At 41.7% G+C, this 26,976-nt stretch overlaps 1 protein-coding gene and 1 pseudogene across 4 annotated transcripts in view; one reads left to right on the top strand and one right to left on the bottom strand.

Annotated features, from left to right (window-relative positions):
* Positions 1–742, bottom strand: part of LOC111724417 — a 4,630-nt pseudogene extending 3,888 nt beyond the window's left edge.
* Positions 1–26,976, top strand: part of CHD6 (chromodomain helicase DNA binding protein 6) — a 148,325-nt gene that overhangs the window by 38,427 nt on the left and 82,922 nt on the right. For all 4 annotated transcript variants that reach the window (XM_012803928.2, XM_023511919.1, XM_023511920.1 and 1 more), the window contains 10 exons: positions 5,247–5,309; positions 6,125–6,183; positions 6,834–6,951; positions 13,047–13,133; positions 13,316–13,450; positions 17,610–17,731; positions 20,504–20,747; positions 22,149–22,325; positions 22,927–23,070; positions 26,210–26,465. In XM_012803928.2, coding sequence (XP_012659382.1) covers positions 5,247–5,309; positions 6,125–6,183; positions 6,834–6,951; positions 13,047–13,133; positions 13,316–13,450; positions 17,610–17,731; positions 20,504–20,747; positions 22,149–22,325; positions 22,927–23,070; positions 26,210–26,465 — 1,405 coding nt within the window. The remainder of the gene's footprint in view (positions 1–5,246; positions 5,310–6,124; positions 6,184–6,833; positions 6,952–13,046; positions 13,134–13,315; positions 13,451–17,609; positions 17,732–20,503; positions 20,748–22,148; positions 22,326–22,926; positions 23,071–26,209; positions 26,466–26,976) is intronic.

Below are 26,976 nucleotides of genomic sequence, written 5' to 3'. Positions count from 1 at the left end.
CACAGTCCTTCTGGGGAGATTCCACTGCCTCTGTGGATGACCCAGCCCTTGCTGCAATTCTGGCCCAGGAGGCCAACAAAGTCTCTGGGGCAGAAGTTGTCACAACAACCGTATTAACTCCTTCAAGTAGAGAGGCAGATTCCAAGACAGGCAAACCCCCTTCTTCAGGGGGAGATCCTAATCCAGGAGAGAGAACTACTGCAGGAGGATCAGTCCCCTGAGCACACATCCTTTGCGCAGAACCTTCTGGGGAAATTGCTTTCTTTTCCACATTCAACTTTTTTTTTTTAAGTGTTTTCCGGATCTTGGCCTCTTTTGCTGTGCTAGGAAAATCCTTTTGATTTGGAAAAGCGTGCGTGCATAGACGCTTATATACCTCCAGTTTCTGGCCCTTGGTGCTCAGGTGTAATTGCTGGCACCAGGCCCGTACGGTGTCCCGGTGAAGCAGATTTACTGGTGGTAATTCGTCGGGTATTGGAGGAATAGGCGGCACCTTCCTCTGAGGTTTTGGCATATCACTATGTTCACGTTTCTTTTGGGGGTAGCAGAACTCTTTGTCATCCTTGACAGATTTTTTTCGTTTTGTCCTCTTTGCTGGCATATCAAGTATATTCTGTTGACTTGAAGCTTGCTGGTCCTCTACCAAGCAAGTTTCTATTGCTGTGTCGTCAATATTGTAATTTCCACACTCTTCTTTGGCCTTCTCCATGGAATTCCACTCGTTGCCTTTTGCGTTCTCCATAGTTGGGAAGAAAAGAAAAGGTCGACGCCACGAAGATGCTCCCAAAATGGCAACCGGGCCAAACCTGCCGCTCAAGGGTCTCCTGACCTTGGGGCATTTCTAAGACACGTGTGCTTATTTTTTCTTCCCTGAATGAGTGACGTTCCCTGGACACCACGCGTGGAGCTCAATGCTACTTCTGTGTGTCCGTTGGCACTTAGTGATTACTTGATGATTTGGAAAGTGATTGCTTCTTTCTAGACTTCCTCCAGAATAGAAATAAATGAGGTAGTTGATGAAGTTGGGGTGGATAGGGTTAAAAGGTTTTGAAATTTTCCCTAAGAATAAAATTTTTAAATTATATAAAGCTCTGACATACAAGTGAATGAATTAAAATGGTCTTCTTTGAAGGATAATTTGAGGAAATTCCAAGCAGTTGGGAACAGATGGTTGTTATGGAAGTGTGTTTGGCAAGCAGATTTAGTTTATATCTGTGTGTATCTGTATACACTGAGTGTTTATACACATGCCATCATACTTATGCACAATCTCTGTTTAGAAAAAAAGACTTATTTTCCTTCCTACTTTGATGTGTGATTTGGGAATGCTGCTCCCTTTTCCGTTTGTTGGGACGGAATGAACATCCATTTTCAGTATTAGACGATCACTTTTTAATTCTTTCGTGCTAGTGATCACACCTTCTTTAACCAGTGCCAAAAAATAAATTGAAATTTTATTTCAAACTTTTTCTACAATAAAGAGTGTTTAGCTCTCCCTCAACCCTTTAGTACTCAGAGTAAAGTCCTGTGTTGTCTTCATCCCTGTAGTAAAGTTTCCTTGGATCTAGTCCTAGTAAAATACTTGGAATAGCAGTCCAAGTCATTGCATCAAAAATCATCTTTATTGAAATTGTGGCACATATACGTAGTAGAATATTATATAGCCATAAAAAGGATGATATCTTGCCATTAGCAACAACATGGATGAACTGGAGGATACTATGTTAAGTGACACAAGCCAGTCACAGAAAGACGAATCTCACATGTTTTCACTCACACGTGGGAGTTAAATACTAAGAACAGTTGATCTCACAGAGACGGAAGAACGATGGTTACCAGAGGCTGGGAAGGGGAGTGGGGTGGGGGAGATTAAGTGGGAATGGTTAATGAGTACAAAAATGTAGTTAGATAGAATGAACGGTATGTGGCAGCACAGTAAAGTGACTATAATCAACAACAAGTTATGATATACTTTAAAATAACTAAAAAAGTGGAATCAGAATGTTCCTAACACAAAGTATTAATAAATGCTCAAGGTGACGGATACCCCAGTTACCCCAATTTGATTAATTAACATTGTGTGCCTGTGTTAAAACACCACCTATACTCTATAAATATATACAAATACTATATACCTGTAACAATTTTTTAAGACATTTAAAAATAAACATTGTTTATTCTTCACGGGGTGGATAGGAATAAGAGAACATTTGAAGCAATCTGGTATCAGGAAGAGAACGTGGTTCCTTTAAGTGTGTGCGAATGCTTGTGTTTGCCAGTCTGGGGTCCACCCTAAGGGCGGGCAGGGAAAGGAGTCAGCAGTGACACAAGTCAGGGCTGGCCCACAGATCTAACTCATGGTCACTTCATTTCTAAAGCTGCTTATAGTCACCCAGGGGCTCTGGCTTCTGGGTTCCCATGGTAGTTTATACTGCTACTACCATGTTCTATTGCAGAATCTCTGAACATTATGTATCGGTCACCTGCTATATGCCAGAGACTGTCAGGATGCTGGAGATGATACCAAGGAACAAGAGCAACAAAGATTTCTGCCCTCATGGACGGGGCTGCAACACACACACACAGTGTTTCCCTCCACATGTTTGCCACATTTTGAAGCTTCATGGGATGTTAGGCCAAAGTACTAAGGTCAGAACTTCCAAAGAATGCACATAAGTAAGAAGAGGCTGGTAATAAACCTAATAAAATAAGAAAATTATATAGTATGTCAGTGTCATTAAGTGATGCAGAAAAAGATAACCAGAGTGAGTTACATGGAGTCAGGCTTGGCCCAGACGTGGGACTATCCTGGGTTAAAGAGAAACCATCTGACTCTGGGTGACCAAACATACAAGGGTGGGTAAATGTGTGGAAGCTAATGGAAGCCCCAAAGTAAGGGGATTTCTTCAACAGAGTTTTGCTGAATTCTGGAGTATCCGAGGAAACTAGGAATTCAGCCAGAAGGCAGATTGAAATTTCATAGTCTTCTGGTACTTGGGAGACAAAACTCTCATAGAGAGGTGGGCTTAGCACGAAAAAAACCTTATTTTCCCTTAAGATATTTGGGAGATTTTTAACCTGCTTGGCATTGGAGACTAAAAAGCCAAGCTCGAAACCTCCACATATGTCAGGGGTCAAGAGAAGAAAGACCTTCCAACTTCTCAACTATGGAGGGGCCTGGCACATAGTCAGAGTCTTTTCCTCCACTCACTCAGTGACCTTGACCATTCGTGCTACAGGAACAGAGTAAGACAAGAGGTGGATGGAAATGAATCTTAAAACAGTAACCCAGTCCTGAACAAACTCAGTCCTTGACTGAATCAGGAGGAACACTCCTTCCCAATTTGTCTAACAGGAACTATGAAACCCTCGTGGCAGAAAATATTGTTTGGAGTTGCTTTTTTATGTATAACATCCAAAATACAATAAAAAAATTATTAGATGTTTAAAGAAGCTGGAAAATGTGGCTAAAAGCTAAGAGAATAAGCATATGGTGGGATAGACACCAGGGGACCCAGATATTGGTGTTGGCAGGAAAGAACTTTAAAATACTTACAATTAATATGGTAACAAAAGTGGAGGAAAAGATAGTATAAATTTTTATTTATTTAATCTATTATTTATTTATTTTTTGAGACAGAGTCTCAAGGTGTCACCCTGGGTAGAGTACCATGGCGTCACAGCTCACAGGAACCTCAGACTCTTGGGCTTAAGTGATTCTCTTGCTTCAGCCTCCCAAGTAGCTGGGACTACAGATGTCTGCCATAATGTCCGGCTATATTTTTGTTGTTTTTGCAGTTGTCATTGTTGTTTTAGCTGGCCTGGGCTGGGTTCAAACTGCCTGCCTTGGGGTATGTGGCTAATGCCCTAACTGCTGAGTGAGTTACAGGCGCCGCCCAACAGTATAAATTCTAAATGAAGACTTTCAACAGAGAATTAAATCTAAAACGGTAATCAGATCAACAGATCAGATTATCAGTCTAGAACTGAAAATTTCAATGTATAAAATCCAGAACCCAGTGGATGGGTTTAGAAGCAGATTAGATAGAGCAGAAGATAAGATTAGTGAATATGAATATAGATGAGTAGAAAAATTCTAAACAGAAGTTTACAGAAAACAACAAATGGATAGAACAGAGCAAAAAGTAAAAGCATAAGAGAGACAAGTAGGATGCAATTAAAAAAAATCAAATGTGTTTCTGATTGGAGTCCTAGGCATAGAGGAGATCGGAGCAGAGCAGCGTTTGAGCATACAATAAGTGATGGAAGATATCTACCAGTACATTCAAGTCAGATAACCCTCAAGCAGGAAAAATCCAAAAAAGAAAACCATATCTAGGTATATCTTCAGCTGTAGAAAACCAAAGACTAAGAGAACAGCTTAAGGCCATAGCTAATGCTATATTAAGTGGCACAAATTGAGTGCATTCATACATGTTTTAAGTCTCATATTGTGATCTGGAAAGGTCATAGTGCATATGACACCACCGAGAAATAAAACTGCTCAGAATCCTGGGAAGAAAGTTAGACAGGAGTGTTCTCACTCAGTGCATCCTTGTTTTACATTTGTCGTTTTTATGCAGGGTGGTTTTTTTTTTAATCTATAGGAAGATTTGGTGGCGATTAGGAGCCTAAAATGATGTGTAACTAGAACAGGAAAGAATGAATTTATTTTCAACTGGGATTTACAAGCCGAGGATGATCAGTGAAACAGAAAGCTAGTTCCATGATATCTAACAGAAAGGAAAGATGGTACCCAATAAGATGTGCATTTTTAACTCCTATTTCGATGGGTTTGGAAACTAAGTGGTGGTAATTGACTTGCCCAAAGATAGTAGAAGTAGATGTTAGAGTTAGGACTTCCTGATTCTAAGATCCCCAGACTTTTTTTCACAGCCTTCTGAAAATTTTACGCAGCATCATATAGTTTTGCAGAGAAGGTAAGTCGTGGGACCAATTTTAATGATACTAAATGCAGATCTGGAATTAAATCTGAAAAGGAGAAAAACTTCTCTGCTTTCATGATAGGGCTGTGCCCAGAAATTAAACGCACCCCTTTAAATTCTCGTTTTGCAAAATGTTTGTGATCTTTTGACCACTCCATGGGCTGATAGGAGGGAGCCCTCAGTACTCAAGGGTGAACTTTTCAATAAAGTAGTACCCATAGTAGTTACTTCTTGCAGAATTATTTTCTTGGGTTCTGTGATTCCAGCAATTTTTTTTTTCTTTTTAATCTTTGTCTCCAGGAGCCTCCAGAAGATGATGCAAACATCATTGAGAAGATCTTGGCATCCAAGACTGTCCAGGAGGTCAGTGGCACAGGTTTCTGTCTTTGTATCACTAGCACAGGTAGGCTAGAACCTAGAGTGGTCATTCTTGGCTAGAGTGAGAGAGAGGCAAGAATATTATCCAGCTAGTCAACACTTACTTTTACCACCATGAAGGATTTTAGGACATGAAACTCTTCAGTATCTTGAATGGCTTAAACTGATAATTTTCTCCATTGTGATTCTACCGAAAAGTGTTTATCCCTTGGTTTCTGTAGTCCAATGCCAGTCATCAGAGGGCCAAGGAGAAGAGATGGAAAAAGAATCCTAATGGAAATGTTGTGGGTTTTTTTCTTTAGACATCCCAGGGCCATTGTAGGACTCTCCTAGAGAAAACCCCTGGAGTGGGAGGGTGTGGTGGTAGTGGCATGGCTCCATCCTCACTGCAGGTGTGGTCATGAAAGTAGACTTCCTTACTTGGAGAGTGAATAAACACCATTGGTATTTTAGGGGTAGGAATCTGAAGGGATGCCAGAGATAAATGTGGTTATTTCTGCAGTAGGCTCCAGTCCTGACATTCCTCAGAGCCTTGAGCCAGTTCGGGTTGATCAGCTGAATGTTGTCCCATCCTGGACCTTGGATGAACACCAGGAAGATCTTTTTTAACTTTGTAACTGCTTGTTCAGCCTTTGGAAAACCTCATCATTAGCTACCAGGAAAAAAATCCCCCAAAATGAAAACATCCTTAAGAAATTTTTACTAAAAGCAGACAGAAGCGTCAATTACCTGTTTTCTTTTGGTACCTAAGGGTGATCTGGCTGAGACGTGGACTGATAGCTGCTTGCTCTTGGTTGCAGGTACACCCAGGAGAGCCTCCATTCGACTTGGAGCTGTTCTACGTTAAGTACAGAAATTTGTACGTCTATCTAAAGTATTACATGTACTTGGATTTTATATGGATAAAACTTTCCCTGTGACTTTATTATCTTCTGTAGCTTCAGAGACTGGGCCCTAATGAATTGAAACGTGGCAGACTCAGTTCACCCTAGGGAGTAATGCTTAGCATAGGTTGCATGTAGATTTACTTAGAGAGATTTTTAAAGCTGCTGAAGCCCTTGCTCCACCCAAGACCAATTGGCTCAGACTCTGTGGGTCCCAAGGATTGGGGTTTTTTAAAAACTATACGGGCAACTCTCAGGTTCACCCAGGGTAGAAAACCACTGTCTGATGGGCCTGTATTCTTTTTTCCCCCTCCTGTATTTTTTTTCCATTCTGCTACCTGTCCACTCTCACTAGTGTATGTTAATAATAACTTGCCCACACCTGCCCTCCTCTGCTCTGTTTCTGTGGAAGCTGCAGAGATCACTTGCTTGAAATTATTCCATTTTGTTTTGTTTTTTATTGTTGCCCTTAGGGTAAAGCTTTTCTAAGCCCAATCTCTCTCAGGTTCGCAGCAAACCATTCCACTGTTTCTGTGTTAGATGGTCACCCTGTTTACTGAACACCTGAAAGCTCAGTCATTTGCTAGCTATGTGCTTGTCTCACAATTTGTGTGTCTTTGGATAGTTCCTACTTACATTGTAAATGGGCCACAATGGAAGAGCTCGAAAAGGATCCTCGCATCGCACAGAAGATCAAGCGATTTAGGAATAAACAAGCCCAGATGAAGCACATTTTTACTGAGGTGAAGCATTGTTTACTGACTCATTTGGCTGCTGCTTTTCTTGCAGCATTAAATACCGGGTTTAAGTTTCTAAGTCCAAGTTGATATCCTCTCCAGATCAATCGCTCACGTCAAATTAATAAGAGTGTGCTGATTTGTTGCAAAACTAGATTTAAGCCACCAGAAAAACTATCCACCTAGGTGTAAGGATTAAACCTGATAAACTAGCAACTCTTAAGAACGTGCGTCTTGGTCTAAATACTAATATCCCTAGAGTGAAAAGTATGTCCTTTCATCTCTACCCCCAAAGAAAGTCCAAAAAACTTTATTTGAATATTAAAAAAAACAAAGCTGAGGGAGGCGCCTGTGGCTCAGTGAGTGGGGCGCCGGCCCCATATACCGAGGGTGGCGGGTTCAAACCCAGCCCCGGCCAAACTGCAACAAAAAATAGCCAGGTTGTGGCGGGCACCTGTAGTCCCAGCTACTTGGGAGGCTGAGGCAGAAGAATCGCCTAAGCCCAGGAGTTGGAGGTTGCTGTGAGCTGTGACTCCACTGCACTCTACCGAGGGCCAAAAAGTGAGACTGTGTCTCTACAAAAAAAAAAAAAAAACCAAAGCTAGAAGTGTTAGAAAATAAATTAATTAATTAGTTTTATTTATGTAAACTTAGGAATTTCTAAGTTTTGTACCTACAACCAGAGGAAGGACTGGTGGATTTGAGTATTAAATCTGTAGGTGCCGTTTATCAGAAAATACCACATATAGGTAAATAATTGGAAATAATTAGGTAAATAATTGGAAAATATGTATATACATTATGGTCGTACACTTTTTTCCTAATTTATATCCATGAATATGGTTATGGCATGTGTTCTTCTTATTCAGTATGGGAACCTTTCTATTCATATGTACACACACATATGAATTGCATACATGTGACAAACATCTTTAATGGAAAGAAATGGTCTTATAACTTTTATTTTTTTTTTTTTTAGACAGAGCCTCAAGCTGTCCCCCTGGGTAGAGTGCCGTGGCATTACAGCTCACAGCAACCTCCAACTCCTGGGCTCAAGCGAGTCTCCTGCCTCCGCCTCCCAAGTAGCTGGGACCACAGGCGCCCGCCACAATGCCCGGCTATTTTTTGGTTGCAGCCGTCATTGTTGTTTGGCAGGCCCGGGCTGGGGATTCGAACCTGCCACCTTAGGTGTACATGGCTGGTGCCTTAGCCGGTTGAGCTATAGGCGCCGAGCCGGTCTTATAACTTAATAAGGAAAATATAAAGACCCAAATAGAAATGGACAGATTACCAGGGAATTCAGAACGAAGGAATTATTGGTCTTTGACCATGTAAATGTAGTCAATTTCATAGTAGTGGAAGAAGTACAGATCCAAATAGGAATATTGGAGTTTTTACTGCTCAGATACTTGAAGGTTGTAAGAACAGACATTATCCATTGCTGTAGAAGGGATACAGAATTACCACTCTCGCCTGTCACTAAGTGGGAGTAGGACCCGGCATGACCTCTTAGAAGAGCAGCAGGCAGCAGGCACACTATGTTGCTCTTGGTAGAGTGCTGTGGCGTCATGACTCACAGCAACCTCAAACCACCGGGCTCAAGTTCTCCTTTTGCTTCAGCCTCCCGAGTAGCTGGGACCTCAGGTGCCCCCCACAACACCCTGCTAGTTTTCTATTTTTAGCAGAGACAGGGATTGCTCTTGCTCAGGCTAGTCTCAAACTCTTGACCTCCAGCAATCCACCCGCCTGTGCCTCCCTGAGTGCTAGGATTACAGGCGTGAGCTACTGGGCCCAGCTTTTCTTTTTTTAAAAAAAAAAACATGTAGTTTTCAATTTTATACAGATAACTTGAAAAGAAGCAATAAAAATTATTTTTTAAATGTAGCCATTAGTGCTAGATCCTAAATATTTCCACAGATAAGCTCCAGTTTAGAGACTTGCTGTGCACACCCATCAGCTCACTCACTGTTCATGGAGCCGTGCCCCCCACACACACGGCAGCTCACTCTTCATGTTGTACTCTGTTCCTCGTCACAGAAAGTTATTTTAGGATAATGTCAGTAAAGATTCTCCTTCTCCCAACTGGAGATCCATCCTATTTATCTTTAAAAGTTGGCCCCAGCCCCCTCCGTGATTGTTTTAAAGCCCAAGAGAACTGTTTTTCGTGGCCGTGTTCCTCTAATAAAGAGCTGGGGAGAGGAAGGAAGGCGGCAGCTGGAACTGGAGGATCCACTCTCAAAGCCCTGTGGGAGATGTGCCATACATGTTGGAACGTTTTATTCACTCGTCTATTTTAGCGATTATTTCCAGCGTAGTGACTTGTTTACGTGTCTGTTTCTTCCATTTTACGCCCTGTGAGACAGAGCCCCTGTCTTCCTTCTGCTGTATCATTGGTACTAGGCACAGGCCCAGCACCCGGCAATTACTTGGCTGTCCCAGGTGAGGAAGGAGGGTTTGTCTTACAGCCCTGCTTCAGGACCATCAGCACTTGCCATTTTCTTGGAGTAAAATCCGGACCCCTTAGCCTACACAAACTGTGTGTCTGTTTTCTCATATATTCCCAAGGAAGTGATTTTTCCTTGACTGGGAGTAGAGAAGGGAAGTTGTGTTACGCTGTATAGAAATAGTGTAACAGGAGTTGATGTTCTTGTGAGAAGGGAAGACTTTGAAGGAAGTTGGAAGCCTTGGAATTAAGGAGCGGTAATAGTGGGGACTATATCCTGTAACACCGCCTTTGGTCTTGACCTAACATTTTTATTAGTAACTTAGATAAATAATAATCTTATGATATAAATAGTAACTCAGTTTTGAGTAAAGCATGTTCGTATTGATTCTCTCCAACTGCTTTGTGAGGTGGCCAAGGTACCTGTGAAGGAGGCCCCGCCCCGCCTCTGGAGCAGAGTTTTTCAGCCTTTTTTATCTCACAGCACACTCAAATTATGTTGATCAAAAACGAGTAAAAAAAGAATATGTTGGCTTGGTGCCTATAGCTCAACCAGCTAAGGCGCCAGCCACATACACCTAAGGTAGCGGGTTCGAATCCCCAGCCCGGACCCGCCAAACAACAATGACGGCTGCAACCAAAAAATAGCCGGCGGGCGTTGTGGCGGGCGCCTGTGGTCCCAGCTACTTGGGAGGCGGAGGCAGGAGACTCGCTTGAGCCCAGGAGTTGGAGGTTGCTGTGAGCTGTAATGCCACGGCACTCTACCCAGGGGGACAGCTTGAGGCTCTGTCTCAAAAAAAAAAAAAAAGAATATGTTTACTGTGCTTTGAACTTCTTTCAAAAATAATTTAGTGAATGATCTGTAAATATTTTCACAGCACACCAGTTGAAGACGACTGCTCTAGAGGCTGCAAGTCCCCGTGCACTGCAGAGGCAGAGGCCTTCTGACTCAATCCTTTTTAACCAAATTAGAATAAATGACACAAAGTCTAGGTTTACCTGGACAGGCCAGGATGAATAAAACGAGGGACTAAACGTAGTGTCCTACTTGATCTTTTAAGAATCTTTATAAATTTTGAAGTGAGGAAAATGACTGGATGACAGTTCTAGGAAAAAAGATATTGCCGGTTTAATTACTTACAAGCTTACTGTGTGCCAGGAGTAGAAAGTAGGGGTGTGGCTGTTTAAAAAGCACCAACAGCAGTCCTACTGGTCCCTTCATCTCATCTCGGGGTGTTAAGTTCATTTGGGGGCCAGGATTCAGTGAGGGGTTTGTAAGACCTGAGTGAAGTGGTTGGCGGCCAAAGCATAGCAGGGTGATGGAGAGCAGAGGCGGGCAGTCGGCCTGACGGTGTGAGAGCCTAGGCTTTGTGGTCCAGCTGCCCGCCTCACACTCAGCCCAAGTCCACTTGCCTAAGTGCCTTCAAACTCAGTGTCCTCATATGTACAAGAGGGATTTTTAATAGAATCCCTGCAAGGATCAGGTGACAGTGCTATTGCTGTTTTTAGCTTTATTGACATATACTTGATAAATAAAGATTGTATATATTTAAGGTATACAACTTGATCTTTTGATGTAGGTATACATAATGAAATAATCATTACAGTCAAGCTAATTAGCAATCTATCACCTCGCATAGTTACCATTTTCTTAGAGTAAGAACCCTTAAGATCTGTCCTCTTAGCAAATTTCAGGCACACAATACAGTATTTTTAGCTGCCATCGCTGTGCTGTGCACTGATCTCCAGAACTTACTCATCCTATACGACTGCATTTGTACACTTTGACCAGCATCTCCCATCTACTCCTCCCCCTCACCCCTGGGCAGTTACCATTTCACTCCGCTTCCATGAGTGTGATTATTTCAGACTCCATACATAAGTGAGACTAGACAGCATTTGTCATTTTGTGTGTGGCTTATTTTACTAAGCACAATGTCCTCCAGGGTCATCCATGTCGTTGCGATGACAGAATTTCCTTCTTTTCTAAGGCTGGATGATAACCTGTTGTATGTATATGCCCCGTTCTCTCTCCCCATTCATCCCTTGATGGACACTTGGGTTATTTCTGTACTTGGTTGTCGTGAACAGTAAGTGACGCTCTGTTTGTAGAAGTGCTTAACACGGTGCCTGGCTCATCGTCACTACTCCATAAATAAAAGCTCTGTATCATTCCCAGGTCCAGAAACACAACATGAACAGTTGAACAAACTGGGGTTTTTGTTGTTGTTGTTGTTTGTTTTTTGGTTTTTTTTAACTCAGGGAAGGGGATTGTTGAAGAGCCTGCCCAGGAAGGAAATCATTAAATTATCTATTGCCAGCACCCCCTTTCCTTCCTGGGATGCCGCACAGTTTCCCTGCTCCTTTTCCCTACCCCCCCCCACATTCTTTCTCTCTCATATGAAAATATAAAATAAACTTATACGTTTATGTCCTAAAAAAAAAATTACTGCCGCCATAGAGGAAGCATTTCACACCAATGAGTGACAGTTACAAGGAAGGGAGTGAGGCTGTAATTCAGTGATAATGATGATAAGGAGTGTGGTACCGTACTAAATAGGCAGAGAGAGGTATAGTTGTTTCAACAGTGAATCAGATATTAGAAGGTAGTGCATTTCTTAATAGGAATAAATGAATCTGTGGGTGGGCTTGCCAGGCATGCAGGAAAAAATGGGGTTTTTTTGGATTGATCAGACAGTGAAACTAGATAGTTCCTAAAGTACCTTCCAACCTAACAGAAAGTAAGAACAGTCTAGCTGTCCTGGAGAAGGACTTCTGGGTCAGAAAGACCCGGGTTATGTAGCCCTGTGCCTTAGCCATTACTACCCAGCCTCTCTGAGTTAGTTTCCTCATGTGTACAGTAACCGTAGCGTCGCCTCCATGAGACAGCTTTGAGATTTGAAGCACTTAGCACTACTCCACACATACAGTAAATATTCCTAACTGTTGCTTATTGTTGCTTTATAAATAAGCTTTTCTGAAGAATAATGTTCATAAAGAGAAATAAATCCTAAGCGTACATCTCAGTCAATCTTTACAAGATAAACACGTGTGTGTAACTACCGCCTAGATCAGGAAACAGAACATTCTCAGTACCCAGGAAGCTTCCCCCACGGCCCCTTCCAGTGTTGGCTGCTGTGTCTCTTGTTATCAAGAAGAAACTGATTGCTGCCTGCCAAGGGCTCATTCTGGTAATGACCAACAGGGAAATACATAGGTCATTACGAAAGTTTTAAGAAACACAAAACTCAAGCAGTGTAAAATCTGTGTGGAGGGAGGGAAACAAATGAAGCCTTCCACACCATACCGATAAGCTGAGCAAGGTGCACACATGAAGCAGAAAGGACACTGTCAGCTGAGTTTCTTGGAAGTGAAACAGTGGACCATAACACAGTCCATCCCCAGACTTTCAGAGCGACCCAAGTGTTACCCAGCCACAGTGCAGCCTCTGAGACGGTTGGATCCTTTGAATTTAGTCGTGGAGAGCAGTATTTGGGGACAGCCAAGAAATGTCTGTGAAATGATTTTTATTCTCAAGCAAACTCTTTCTTTGTGTGTTTGTTGATAGAGCCCAGACATCACTTAAAGACGAAACCTGGGTGTTGGATTTGAGGCGAGAGTTCCCACTTCTTAACTGTTCTCGTCTGTTTTGTGTTAGCCTGATGAAGACTTGTTCAATCCAGACTATGTGGAAGTCGATCGCATCTTGGAGGTGGCCCACACCAAGGATGCAGAAACAGGGGAGGTGGGTTTTTGCCTCTCCTGAAGTCTCTTCCCTTCTGTCTACACGTTTTGCTCCTTTTGTGAACATGTGCCCTGTGTTTTAGTGGTATTATTGCGTTGTCACGTAGGGTGTTTTTTCAGAGGTTAGCAGAGTATGATTTGACTTCGAAAGAACATTAAGTTTTCTCCCCTGTTTCCCACCAGGAAGTGACACATTATCTGGTAAAGTGGTGCTCGCTGCCCTATGAAGAAAGCACATGGGAGCTAGAGGAGGATGTGGACCCCGCAAAAGTTAAAGAGTTTGAATCTCTTCAAGTGCTCCCTGAAATTAAGCACGTGGTAAAGTATTCCTACCTCTGTCTGACACCTCTTAGAATGTGTGATTTTCTGATCTTTTGTCTGACACCTCTTAGAATGTGTGGTTTTCTGATCTTTGCAATTAGGGACGTCCACATGGCCACATTCCTAAGTGGTTTTATAGCATTGCCCTTTCTCACTCTGCCCATTGAGTCTGCAGCTCAGGATGTTTTCTTTCCCGAATCAAACCTTGCCAGCACCCTGGTCAGCTTTAGGTCTCCTCTTTATTTTGGTTTGGCCGCATTTACGAAGCTGGGATATGAGTTTCTTGGTGCGTGGCTGGTACGTGGCATCAGTGAGCTGGATACATGAGCAGCGGCTGGCGTGTGAAAACAGCTCCGTAGATGGACGGCATCTTCCCTACTTCCTGTTTCTTCTCTCTTGCTTCATCAGACTGCTTTTCTTTTATCCTTCTCCTTCACTCAGCTGGAATATTCTTAAGCGGAAGAACTGTCTGTAGATCCCTAGAACCTCGCAGAGGGAGTGTAGGTCTTGGGATGCTTACTAATCAGTTCATTTCTGTGATTCCGGGTTATGAGCACAACTGCCGAGATGCTCTGGGTGCCTGAGGAGTTGTGTGTGGAACGTCAGGAATTAGGAGGAGGAGGAAGTGGGATCAGGGCTGTTGGTAAAGTGTAAACTGTTGAGGAGGGAATCGGTTGTTAAAGGGTGTGATTATAGGTTGGAATGATCACTTGCTGTTTAAAAAAAGAAAGCCACCATTTTCATATGAAAAACCACTATCCAGTTCCTTTTTAGTAGTATTTGTTGCTTTTACATGACTAGAAAGTTATGGCTCAGAAGATTACACCTCAACATTGAACTTAGACTCGGAGTCCATTCCAGAGCAGTGTTTTGTTTCTGCAGATTTTTTGCTGGTTGTTTCTTTGGGTATTTTTATTTTTTGGCATAAGATCTTGAGATGCAGAGCTGTGATTAGTAACTTACATAGTTTATGGCGTTTTGTCCGTATGATTATTTATACACTGTTTTCTGGTTTTCCTCCACTTTGTTAGTCCTTTATTAAGCATCTGCTGTAATTTGATTCCTGTGCGAGGTACAGTAAAAAACAAGGTACACACAGGCACTGCCCCCAGCTCGTGGTCTGATGGGAGACACATGTGAGTACGTAAACAAACACGGCGCCAGGCTGATTGTCAGCTATCATCTAGAAGCAGTCGAGATTCTCACCGTTGCTTTTGCTGGACTCCCACGTAGTTCTTCAGCCTGACTGTATTTGTCAGGAATGTGAATTCATACACACTTTCATGTGATACCACATTTCCTTCACTTTGCAGTTCTGCTGTCCTCCTCGTTCATCAGTGAACCAAAGTATCATTTTACACTTGTCTTTTTTTTTTTGAGACAGTCTCAAGCTGTCACCCTAGGTAGAGTGCTGTGGCATCATAGCTCACAGCAGCCTCCAGCTCAGCCTCAAGCAATCCTCTTACCTCAGTTTTTCTATTTTTAGTAGAGACAGAGTCGCACTTTTGCTCAGGCTGGTCTCGGACTCGTGAGCTCAAGAAATCTACCCTCCTCGGCCTCCCAGAGTGCTAGGATTATAGGCATGAGCCTCCTTGCCTGGCCTTGTCTTTTTTTTCTAATGTATTCTCATTTGAAAGGTAGATTTTAGAATTTTATCTCAAAATTCTAAATCAAAATAGTGGCTAATGATATCATTAATGCTCTTTTCACATATTAAGAAGGGAGATGGCTCCAGATGGCTTTACTTGAATTAGTTATTTTCTTACGGTATCTCATTCTGAATTTTGAAGCTTAGAGATGACCTTACTTGTCTTGATGAATAGAACATTCTGTACCTGAAATCTCTTTGGTAAAAATGGGTTACTTGTAGGTAAAATATAGTATTTCAAGAAAGGAAGAAACAAGTGTGTCAATAAAGGGGGAGAAGCAGTCTTTTACTAGGCAAGGCCTATAAGAGATACCAAGAGTCAATTCTTCACCCCCTTTTGAAATTAACTAAGTAGCCACTGAAGGTTGTAGAGCCCTGGAGTAATTTGTATCCTGTTATCTATACCACTTTGAAACCATCCAGACTGGGCATGAGAAACTTCTAGCTCATTTCAAGTCTTATGCTTAGATAGGTGGCTGAAATTTCTGACCAGTAGATGATACAAAAACTAAAACCTTTAGCAGAGCAGCTGGATTAGAGGCACTTCCAAGGCATCAGAATAGGAGTCTGCAGTGAGATTCCTTCATACACCATCCACAGCGCGGAGAGCAAGCTGCCTGAGTCAGTAGAGGTGAGAAAGCTTCTAGAGCAGCGGTTCTCAACCTGTGGGTCACGACCCCTTTGGACTGTACTAAAGGGTTGCAGCATTAGGAAGGGTGAGAACCACTGTTCTAGAAAGTCTCTCCATAGTATCTGGTGGAGTTAAGAAGAATGCCTAATAGAATGGGTTGCTTGAACTTTAGGGATTCAAGATGAATGGTTTCTGTTGGCTAAGAAGGTAATTTCTTAAATGGAACAAAACAAGAGAATTTATATAGGAATATCTTTGCTGAAAAGCTTTTTAAAAAAAAAAACCAAAACTTTTTTTATGCATAATGTATCTTTCCTTCTTCTGTTTCTAAAAATGCCTGTAACTGTATGTATGCTAATGATGATACCCAGCAGGCTTCTGTTTCAAAGTGCTTAATTTGACTACAGCTATAGTAATTTGGTAAGTTGTGTCATGTGTTTTTCTGAAAGCCATGGACAACTTACCCTTATCTCCAACGACGAGTGATGTAATTGGGGATATTTTATTAAATCTCACCTGCAAATAGCTTAGTTTTAGTTAACAACATATTTCAGGATTGTAAATATTATTTATATTACTGACAAACATATTTCAGGTTTGTAAATATTATTACTATGAAGGTAAACAAAAGCAGAACTACTAACGACTAAAATTGTTGAGAAAAGCTATCATCTTAATATTCACATTTATAATTGCCGATATAGCTAAAAAATTTTTAAGACCTTAAAGTGTCATTTTAGGAGCTCTGTTTATAAGCAAAATAACTAAGTCTATGCTCAAATAATAAAAAACCCAAAGTCCCATTTTTATAACCCATTTTACATGGGAAGGCTTAATACAGAAACATTAAAAATTTCCTCAAATTAATATTTCTGTGTAATTCTAATTGACATTCCAGTGAGATTTAAAACTTACTCAGAATAATAAGATGGAATAGCCAACACACATAATTTCCCATCATATCTATAGCTATAGTAATTGTAAAGTTTTAGCACAGTAATAGACAAGCAAGTGGAACAGAATCCAGATATAGCCCCATGTATATACTGATAAATGTGGCGTTACATGTCAGTAGAGAAAAGATGAATTACCGTTGAACTTGAACAACATGGTTGTTCAACATGAGCTGAGCAAATCCACTTATATACAGATGTTTTTCCACCAAATTCTGATCGAAAATATTTATAGGACCTGAACTGACATTTCACACATGTGGGTCCTACAGGGCTCACTGCAGGCCTTGAGTGTGGGTGGATTCGGGTTTGTGGGAATGGGAGAATATTCTGGAACCAGTCCCCCCAAGTATACCAAGGACTGGCTATATTTTTAGAAACCAGTGTTTTACATGTGAAAATAAAGTAGTAAGACTGTGTCTATTTTGTTTAATGGGAATAGAAGGAATTTGCAATTTTGATTATACAATTTACTTGCTTTATGTGCTGACTTTAGAGAGAAGACTAACAAACAAAATATTTCACCCACTGTACTTTCCTGCGCTGATACTCTAGGCACAGAAATAACAAGAAGAAATTCTGCTTATAGAAAGCAAAAATCCTAGAATTAGCCTCTGGGGGGAATCAAAGTGTAAATGGGAGTGGCATGTAAGAGTCTATATGAAATAGTATAACCCTTATCAAGATTTTAGGTAAGCCTGTTTCTCTTGTTAAGTACTTGTAAATTTTATACACATAATCTTAGTTTAAGCTGCTGGTGAAATCTGAAAAATATAAGGCTTTCACGTTACTCAGACATAGTAACTGAAGATAGAAACCATCCTTAGGACAGCATTGAGCTTTACCATCTTCCTCATTATTATCTGTGTTAATGCCCCCAAAATACTATTCTCTATGTGTTGTGCCCTCTGCTTTCTTCCCCAGGAGCGGCCTGCTTCAGACTCCTGGCAGAAGCTCGAGAAATCTCGGGAGTATAAGAACAGTAATCAGCTTCGGGAGTACCAGCTAGAGGGGATGAACTGGCTTCTTTTTAACTGGTACAACAGGTGAGGAATCAGAACTGGTCCAGATGTTTGTACCTGGAGGTATACTGTTGCATTTCCCTGGAAAACTTGGAGTGGCTGTAGCAGATGGGTGAGAGAGAACAGCGTAGCCATTGATTCAGGGTGTAATCTTAGTCATCCCAAGACTTATTTTTATGTCAGGTATTTCTTCAACCAAAATCTTTAGACATCATTGATTTTATGCCTTTTTCTTTTCTTTTTTTTTTGCCCATCTGACCAAGAGGTTAGGCTCAACCTAGATGAAACAAAATCCAATCTATCTTACAGCCCTTAGCAAAAAGAAAAACTCTAACAGAGAATGGATGTGGATTCTAGTCCCCACTCTGCTACTTTGTTTGAAAGCCATGGATGTGCTAGACTTCTGCTGTAACACTCAGTTTTGAACTGGATCTGGTTCCTATCAGAATCTAATTTGAGAGAGAAGGGTTGAGATTTTCTGGACATTCTAGAATGTTTCTGATAGTAGTGATTTTTTTAAGCTATCATGTTGTAATGCAAGATGCATACAGAGAAATGGGATTCTGGAGAACTGTGTTCTAGTGTAATCTCTGCCTCTTGTCCACTGTGTCACCCGAGCATCGGTCACCCCGCCTGCCAGATCTCGGGTTACTTATCCCAACAGTGAGGGAGTGAGCCCAGACCATGGCTGCACCTCGTTCAGGACCACAGCTCTACTGTGCAATCTGAGATTCAGGATCAACAGAGGAGAGCACCATTTCACTCTAATAGAATTGATCATGTGGGTTAAAAGTTTGTCTTCTGATAACCTACAAAAGACAATGAGAATCATGGGACTTTTTTATTTTTACTTTGGCTTCCAGGAAGTTTGTCAGTTATAGAAACTGGGTTAGGTAGGGTTTATTTTTTTTTCTTCTTGTCTTAATATTATTTTAATGTTTAGTACACTTAGTTTATATTTTAATACACTTATTTCACATATAATAATGCATTCCTTAGGCTGGACGCCATGTCTCATGCCTATAATCCTAGCACTTTGGGATGCCGAGGTGGATAGATCCCTTGAGCTCAGGAGTTGAAGACCAGCCTGAGCAAGAGGGAGATACCATCTCTACTAAAAATAGAAAATCTAGCCAGATGTTATGGCAGGCACCTGTAGTCCCAAGCTACTCAGGAGGCTGAGGCAAGAGAATTGCTTAAACCCAAGAGTTTGAGGTTGCTGTGAGCTATGACACCACGGCATTCTACCCAGGGTGACAGAGTGAGACTCTGTCTCAAAAAAAAAAAAAATTATAATACACTCTTAATGATATTTTAGTCAACCAGGAACCATGTATCTGTGGTGGTCTAGGGGCTTATAATGGAGCTGAAACCTTCCTATTGCTAGAGATACGGTAGCTATTAGAGCAGTGTAGTGCAGTGTGTTACAGTGGTGATGCTGTGTCCACAGTCCTCTGCTGCCCACTGCATAGAAGTCCAGCACGTATAGTTGTGTATAGTGTGTAACGTTTGATAATGGTCATGAACAACTGGGGCTGGTTCAGGTATTTACTGTGCTTTATGACATTATTTTAAAATGTGTTCCTTCTACTTATTAAAAAAAAAAAGTTAACTGTAAAAAATAGCCGCAAGCAGATCGTACAGGACATAGTCTAGAAGAAGCCATTGTTACCTCCGGAGATGGCAGCTCCATGCCTGTCACAGCCTGCAGACCTAGTGGGACAGGACGTGGAGGTGGAAGAGAGTGATGCCCATGTCCCTTGTCCTGTGTATGCCTAGGCTAGTGTGTGCGTTTGGGTCTTAGTTTTTAACAAAAAAGTTTTAGAAAGCAAAAGAAAAAATTTTGAACACAGAAAAGGCTTATAGAATAGAGATAAAAGGAAGCTATTTTTGTATAGCTGTTCACTGAGTTTGTGTTTTAAGCTAAGTGTTATTACAAAAGTATCAAAAAGCTAAAAAGTGTTGAAAGTTTATAAAATAAAAAAGTTACAGTAAGCTAGTTACTGAAGTGAAAATACTTTTAAATGAATTTAGTGTGGCCTGAATGTTCGGTGTCTTTAAAGTCTACAGTGTTATACAGTAAGGTGCTAGGCCTTTGTTTTAGCACTCACCACTCACTCACGGACTCTCCCAGAATAACTTCCAGGCCTGCAAGCTCCATACGTGCCCTATAGAAGTGTACCATTTTTTTCTTTTATACCCTGTTTTTAACGTATCTTTTCTAAGTTTAGGTACACAAATTATTTGTCATTGTGTTAAGTTGCCAACAATATTCGTTATAGTAACCTGCTGTACAGGTTTGTAGCCTGGGAGCAATAGGCCATGCTATGTAGCCTTGGTGTGGAGTAGGCAATACCATTTAGGTTTGTGTAAGAACAGGCTGTGATATTTGCAAAATGACAAAATTGCTTGATGATGCATTGGTCAGAGCCTGTGTCACTGTCATTAAGTGGCACATAACTATATATTGTCCCAAGTTAGCATAGCCCCCTTTTGAATGTAGGCAGGATATGGGCGGCACCTGTGGCTCAAGGAGGAGGGCTCCAGCCCCATATACCAGAGGTGGCGGGTTCAAACTTGGCCCCTGCCAAAACCTCCAAAAACAAAAAAAGAAAGTAGGCAGAATATGAATGGTAATAGTAATAAGCCTCAGTTTAATCTCTGTAAAGTGATGGTACAGCCTTCACGGGTGATAGTACAGATCAGAGTGTACTTCTGAAGCGTCTTTTTTAGTTATACTCAACCTCAGCAAATCTTCCGCATTGATAAAATTACTGTGTTTCTCACTTTCTGCAGAAAAAACTGTATTTTGGCTGATGAGATGGGCCTAGGGAAGACCATCCAGTCCATCACATTCCTTTCAGAAATATTCCTCCGGGGAATCCATGGCCCATTCCTCATCATTGCCCCTCTCTCCACCATCACTAACTGGGAGCGGGAGTTCAGGACGTGGACGGAGATGAATGCCATCGTGTACCACGGCAGCCAGATCAGCAGGCAGATGATCCAGCAGTATGAGATGGTGTACAGGGATGCACAGGTGAGCCTCGAGCCCACAACAGGCTTCTGTCTCTTAGTTTTGTGGGGTTTAGTGCCTTGTATCTTGAGTTAACTGTTGACTGACCTTGTAAAATCATCATTTGTTGAAACTGACTTTTTGTTCCTCCCTATTAGTTTATTTTAATTTATGATAAAACACAGGATTGTAGGGCATGCTGCCCAAACTCTCTGAGATACCCCAGAGATCTTTTTTAGTGTGGTTCATTGGTTGGCTTATAAAGTTAATTTTTACACGCAGAAACTTTTACCTGAATCTTTATGTTCTCAGTATAGAAAGTAAGTGGAAGAATTAGTGTACAAAGAAAGGATTCCTAGCTAGAAAATTTGAAGAGGAGCTTAACAGATTTGACACGGTAGATAAAAAGAAAACAAGGTACAAGTTAACAGCACTAGCACTCTGGGAGACCAAGGCACAAGTTTGACCCCAGCCTGAGCAAAAGCAAGATCCTGCCTCTACTAAAAGTAGAAAAATTAGCTGGTGTGTAATGGTGTGCACCTGTAATCCCAGCTACTCAGGGGCTGAGACAGGTGGATCACATGAGCCCAGGAGTTCGAGGCTGCAGTGAGTTCTGATGATGCCCTTGCACTGTAGCCAGGGTGACAGAGTGAGGCTCGTCTAAAAAGAAATATTGTTAAAAGCACAACAGAACTTTTTAAAAAACCTTTTGTTAAGTGCAGTCATTTTTTTAATGGTTGTGTGTTTGTCCTGGGTACTGGTTTTTATAATTAAGCAAGGTAAAAATTAAATGACTTCAGTCAGAGTAAAACCAGTGCTCTCCCCAGGGGTTTCATAGATGCAGAAAGAGACACTGGGAAGAAATTTACGGTGTATTCGAACATGATGCAGCTCCGCTCTTAAAATGTGGTGGCAGCACGAAGACAGGTTAAAAAACTGTGTCCTGCCTGGTAGCCCTTGTTCCAGGTGAATCAGGATCGTTATTTCAAATGTATGCTAGAACCCAAGTTACAAGGTGAAATTTATTAAATCTGAAAACTACCAGAGGGTTCCTTTGGGCATTCAAGCTATGCATGATTTAGACCCACTCCTGGCTGGGAACCAACACCCATCTGCTCTCCTTATGGCAGTTAAAAAATGAAAGGCTTCCCTGCTGTGTTTTGGGTATTGTTCATCCTTCTCGCCTCTGTGAGGGCAAAGGCTGCTTGACTTCTTTCCGTTGGTGTTGTGAGGTCTCTCTCCCGTCTGAATAGCTGGTTCAGTTTTATAGTCTCTCTTTTCTCACACATGGGAATAGCAGCACTTGTTGGCTACTCATCAGAACACGAGCATTTATAGTGTTGCCTCTGCTCATCCTGCAGGTAGCCCATTAGCAGGATTCTACAGCCACGGTGTAAAGCTTTGCCTTGGTTGTGTCGTCCTCAGGGAAACCCCCTTTCAGGAGTCTTCAAGTTCCATGTTGTCATCACTACGTTTGAGATGATCCTGGCGGACTGCCCAGAGCTAAAGAAGATTCACTGGAGCTGTGTGATAATCGATGAAGCTCACAGGTTGAAGAATAGGAACTGCAAACTTCTGGAGGGTCTAAAGCTCATGGCCCTGGTGAGTTAGCTCTTTATAGACCCATCCCTTCAGTTCAGCTTAGGGAAGCATTTTTCAGCCATTTTGCTTGTAGCTTGCTTGTGCATAGTCTTTTTACTCCAGATTTTCTTGTTGCCCTCTCTAGAGCCATGATGTAATAGGATAGGAATCTTTTTTTTTTTTTTTAATTGCAAACTGGGTCAACAATTTGGCCTTTGCCTAAGATTGATTTTCAGAGGGCCTTGGAAGACTCTCGAATGCCCTGAAATTAGTGACTTGGAAATGTAAGGTGTCTTGACTTGTTTCTGGGTCCCTGAATGAACTGATACCAAAGACTGTTTTGGCACAGAGCGCAGTACATGGTGAGTAAGCACTTGATAATATTTAGTGAATGAATGAATAGTTGCTTTGATTAACATGAAATTGCTGCTGGAATCGGTGATGTGAAAGGAAGGTTGATCCTGTTGACTGTAACCCTTTGATGTGTTGGTGCACTGTCTTTTCATCACAGCAGAAGAGAATTGCCCCCAATTGAGCGCAAAATGCCCTGGCTTAATTTTCCCCACTAAAATACAGTTTTGGAGGCTTGACACTGTTCAGCACGTGCTCTTAATTTGTGCAGGAACATAAAGTGCTTCTCACTGGAACACCCTTGCAGAACTCTGTGGAAGAGCTCTTCAGTTTGCTAAATTTTCTGGAGCCATCACAGTTTCCTTCAGAGACTGCTTTCTTGGAAGAGTTTGGAGATCTAAAAACCGAGGAACAGGTAACTAGAGGCTTAAAGTGTCAAGGAGACATTGTGATAGTTACTTTCATCAAGGAGAGAGTGGGTCACTACGGGGACGGGACTTAGCAAGTGTGACATCTCTGGTAAACTGAGTGTTACTGATCCCCTTCATGTTATGTACCTGTTGATGTTGGGGAGGGTCAGCTGAGTATTACACTTCTTCCTGATAGACGAGTCAACACCCAGTATATCTCGTTAGTGCATCAGGCCTCCTGCTTCCCTGGTATCACTTGTGTGTTCAGTGATTTTGCTGATAGCTCTGGTCTCAGGAGCATGGTGCTTTTTTCTGCTTTTCTTACCCTTCCATCTTCCTACATAATCTGCAACTTGTTCCCAGGCCCATCTTCTTGAATACAGCATAATACAAGGCAGTAACACACCTAGGATAGGAGATAAGTCCAGTTTTGTCCAGAGGTCTGAATATCGTGAGTTATCAAGGGTCTAGTACCAAGTCTGGCTTGTTGGATTCAAAGCTGATTGAAAACTGATTGAATATTAATAAATATCTATCTACTGGGAGTAAAAAACTCTACCAGGCAGTGTAGAAGCAAGTCAGTACAAATAATAGAGCTGGGAACGTTAAAGGAGAGATAATGTCCTATCTGTTTGAGATCAGGAAAGTCTTCAGGGAGAGAGTACAATTGGACAATGTATTTTGGGATGGGTAAATTTTCACAGGTGTAGAGAAAAGAGCTGGTGGCCACTTAGCATTGGACAAAAGCATAATCAGAGCCATGGAACATAGTGGTGGGGGATGTTTTGGGGAATGTGAGGACAGAGACTGAGGATTATATTGTGGGAAGACTGAGGTAGTTTGGAGAGTTCAATAGGTGACAGACAAGCCATGCGAGGCTTTATTATGGGGAATGACATAATTAATTTTGCTACATTAATCTACCAGTGATGTGAACGTGAGTCAAGACAGAGAATTTGGGGACTGAAAGGCTTGGGAATTTCACTAGCAGATGTCAAGAGTATACTCTGTTGTTTGAGTTTGTTTCTTGCTACTTCTGATGCAAGCCTTACTTGGAGAGCAGTGAAGGACAGCCTTACTAACCTTCTCCACGTTGCAGTGTCTCTTTCAAAAGCCAGCCCCAACCTTCTCTTCATTTTTTGGACCATTGCAAATGCATCCCCTTCTCCATTGCACTTAATTGGTGGTATGCGTTTTTTCTTCTTCCCAGACAACGATCTTCTTGAGGACAAGGCCCACACCTTCTCCAAAGCTGTGCTTGTTGTACTGACCAGCACGGTGTCTTGCATATAGTATACTCTAAGTGATTCCAGGGGTGAACCAAGAGAAGGGCTCAAGTTGGACCTGGCGTGTGGGTCCAGATTGACATTTGTGCCTGTCTTGACAATTAGCTAGCTGTGTCTTTCCTTTTGATGTTCTTATATGGTAATTCCTTACCTATTTGGGAGATTAGACTCTAAGTGCCCTCAGTTGGTAAAATGAAGGGTTAGGTTTAAGATTGGGGTTAGGCAGGAGAAAAATAATATCAAATATCTGTATTTTAATTTTAAAAGTTTTAAAATTTGTTAATTGACAAAAATTTTATATATGTATAATGTACAACATAGTATTTTGAAATATATATACGTTGTGGAATGGCTAAATCAAGTAAAGATGCATCATACTTCACATACTTTTTATATTGAGAATACTCAAAATGTACACTCTTAGGGACCCAAGAATACAATACATTGTTATTAACTGTAGCCACCATACTGTACAATAAACGAACTGGATTATTCTTCCTATCTAACTGAAATTTTATATCCTTCGGCTGGTATCTCCCAAATCCCACCCTACTCTCCTGCCTCCATCTCTGGTAACCACCATTCTGTGTGCTTCTATGAGATGTCTATATTTTGAAACACAGCCAATAGAAGTTCGAGAAAGCATCTGTTTACAAAATAAAGCATGTTCATTATTACCTGAAACCTCCTTTTGTGAGTTACTCTTCTGAGTCACTCTCTGTAGATCATTTTATATTTCTTCAGGCAACGCTGCCACAGTGCACAACTTACTAATATTTACACAGGCTCTACCCCTCTTAAAATTCTTGAACATCCCATCCTGGCTTGAAACTTGATTTCTGTGGCACTTTACCTTTTCCTTATTTTATTTTTCTTTCAGAGTTAATCTTACTAATGTCATGCTTGAGTTTAGGTTAACTCAGTCAGGTGTTTTGATTTTGAATATCTTAGTCTGTCCTGGTCTGACCTGGAAAGGGAATAAGTCACCTTGCAGGTGCAGTCAGGTTTGTAAAGATCTGCTGTCCAGGCCTGAGCTGTTAGGAGAACAGACACATAGTAGCAGAAAACACCGTCAGACTTAAAGGTCCCCTGGTGTGACATATTTCATGATGGAATGATAAATGTCATCTCCAACATTAATTCTTTGCATACTGTTACCTTTAAACATGTGTGCTGTTGTTGTTATTTAAAAGGTGTAGAAGGGAGCTGCTTCCAGATTGCATCTACTTCTGAACTCCTTTCTCTCAGCATCTGTCTTGCCTTTGTAGTACTGGATGTCCCAAGGTTGCCTTACGTCGGAAAAATGGGAGATTGTAGCTAAATGTTAAATAGTCATTACAAAATAGTCATAACCTGTCGGCCACTTCTTTCTGCATGCCCACACGGTCTCCTCTCCCACTCATAGCTAACATGTTCTGAGATACCCATTGTTGCACAAGCCTGTTAATTTTCTCTATGTATGGAGACTTTGGGGACACCCTGTCTAGCACTTGTACATCCTGGCATGACTTAAAATATTCAGGTAATTACTGTGCATGTCCACATGTTAGAGTGAGAGAGAGGTTTGTGTTTTCCATCCTAGACAAGAGGTTCTGTCTTTCGTATCTTTCTCCCTTTTTATCTTGCAAGATTGCCACATCAGTTCTCAGTAATTGCTTCTGGATTAAAACCAGATCCTGTTTCCTTTCAGTACTATCGTAAACTCCTCCTTTTCGGGGATCAGTCATGATCTTTCTTTTAGTCAACTACCACCGTGCTATGATTAGATTTTCAAGAAATTATAGAGAAGATTGGAATCCTCCAGTAATCATTGAACCAGGATCAGGGCAGGTAAATAGGTCTCTGTTTCCCTGGGCAGGTAAAGAAACTGCAGTCTATCCTAAAACCAATGATGCTTCGGAGGCTGAAAGATGATGTGGAAAAGAACCTTGCCCCCAAACAAGAGACGATCATTGAGGTGGAACTGACCAATATCCAGAAAAAGTACTACCGTGCCATCCTGGAGAAGAACTTTTCCTTTCTAACCAAGGGAGCAAATCAGCACAACATGCCCAATCTCATCAACACCATGATGGAGCTGAGGAAGTGCTGTAACCATCCCTACCTGATCAATGGTGAGTCGGGGGCAGCTCAGGACTGGCATGGGCCTCTGCTGGAAGCTAATGGTAGTCCAAGAACTCATGTATTGGCTTCCCACTGTATGGTAGAATGATGTATACACTCACCTTTCTAGAGGATAGAAAACTCAGATTCAGAGAGGTTGAGAGAGGTTGATGGGTTGCGACCCACAGGAACTATGGTAAAGGCTCACAGCATTAGGAAGGTTGAGAACCGCAGGCTTAAGCAATCTAGGTAATAAGTACACAGTGCTAAGTTTTGAACTTACTTCTTCCAACACTCTGCCTCACACTACATACTCTGCCTGGCAGAAGGTAGGCACCACTCAGCTGATGCCCTTTATTTGCTCAGAGTCTAGGTCAGGCATCCTCAAACTACGGCCTGCGGGCCACACGCAGCCCGCCGAGGACATTTATCCGGCCCGCTGGGTGGTTTTGCCGCTGCTGCCTATCCTGCTTAGCAGCCGACTTGTCCTGGGGCCTGCAGTCCAGCCCTCCAACGGTCTGA

The sequence above is a fragment of the Otolemur garnettii genome, unplaced genomic scaffold (genome assembly GCF_000181295.1).
Source record: "Otolemur garnettii isolate 467f Iridium unplaced genomic scaffold, OtoGar3 scaffold00023, whole genome shotgun sequence".
NCBI classification, from domain to species: Eukaryota; Metazoa; Chordata; class Mammalia; order Primates; family Galagidae; genus Otolemur; species Otolemur garnettii.
The sequence above is the reverse complement of the archived record's forward strand: the minus strand, read 5'-3'. Positions and strand labels throughout refer to the sequence as shown.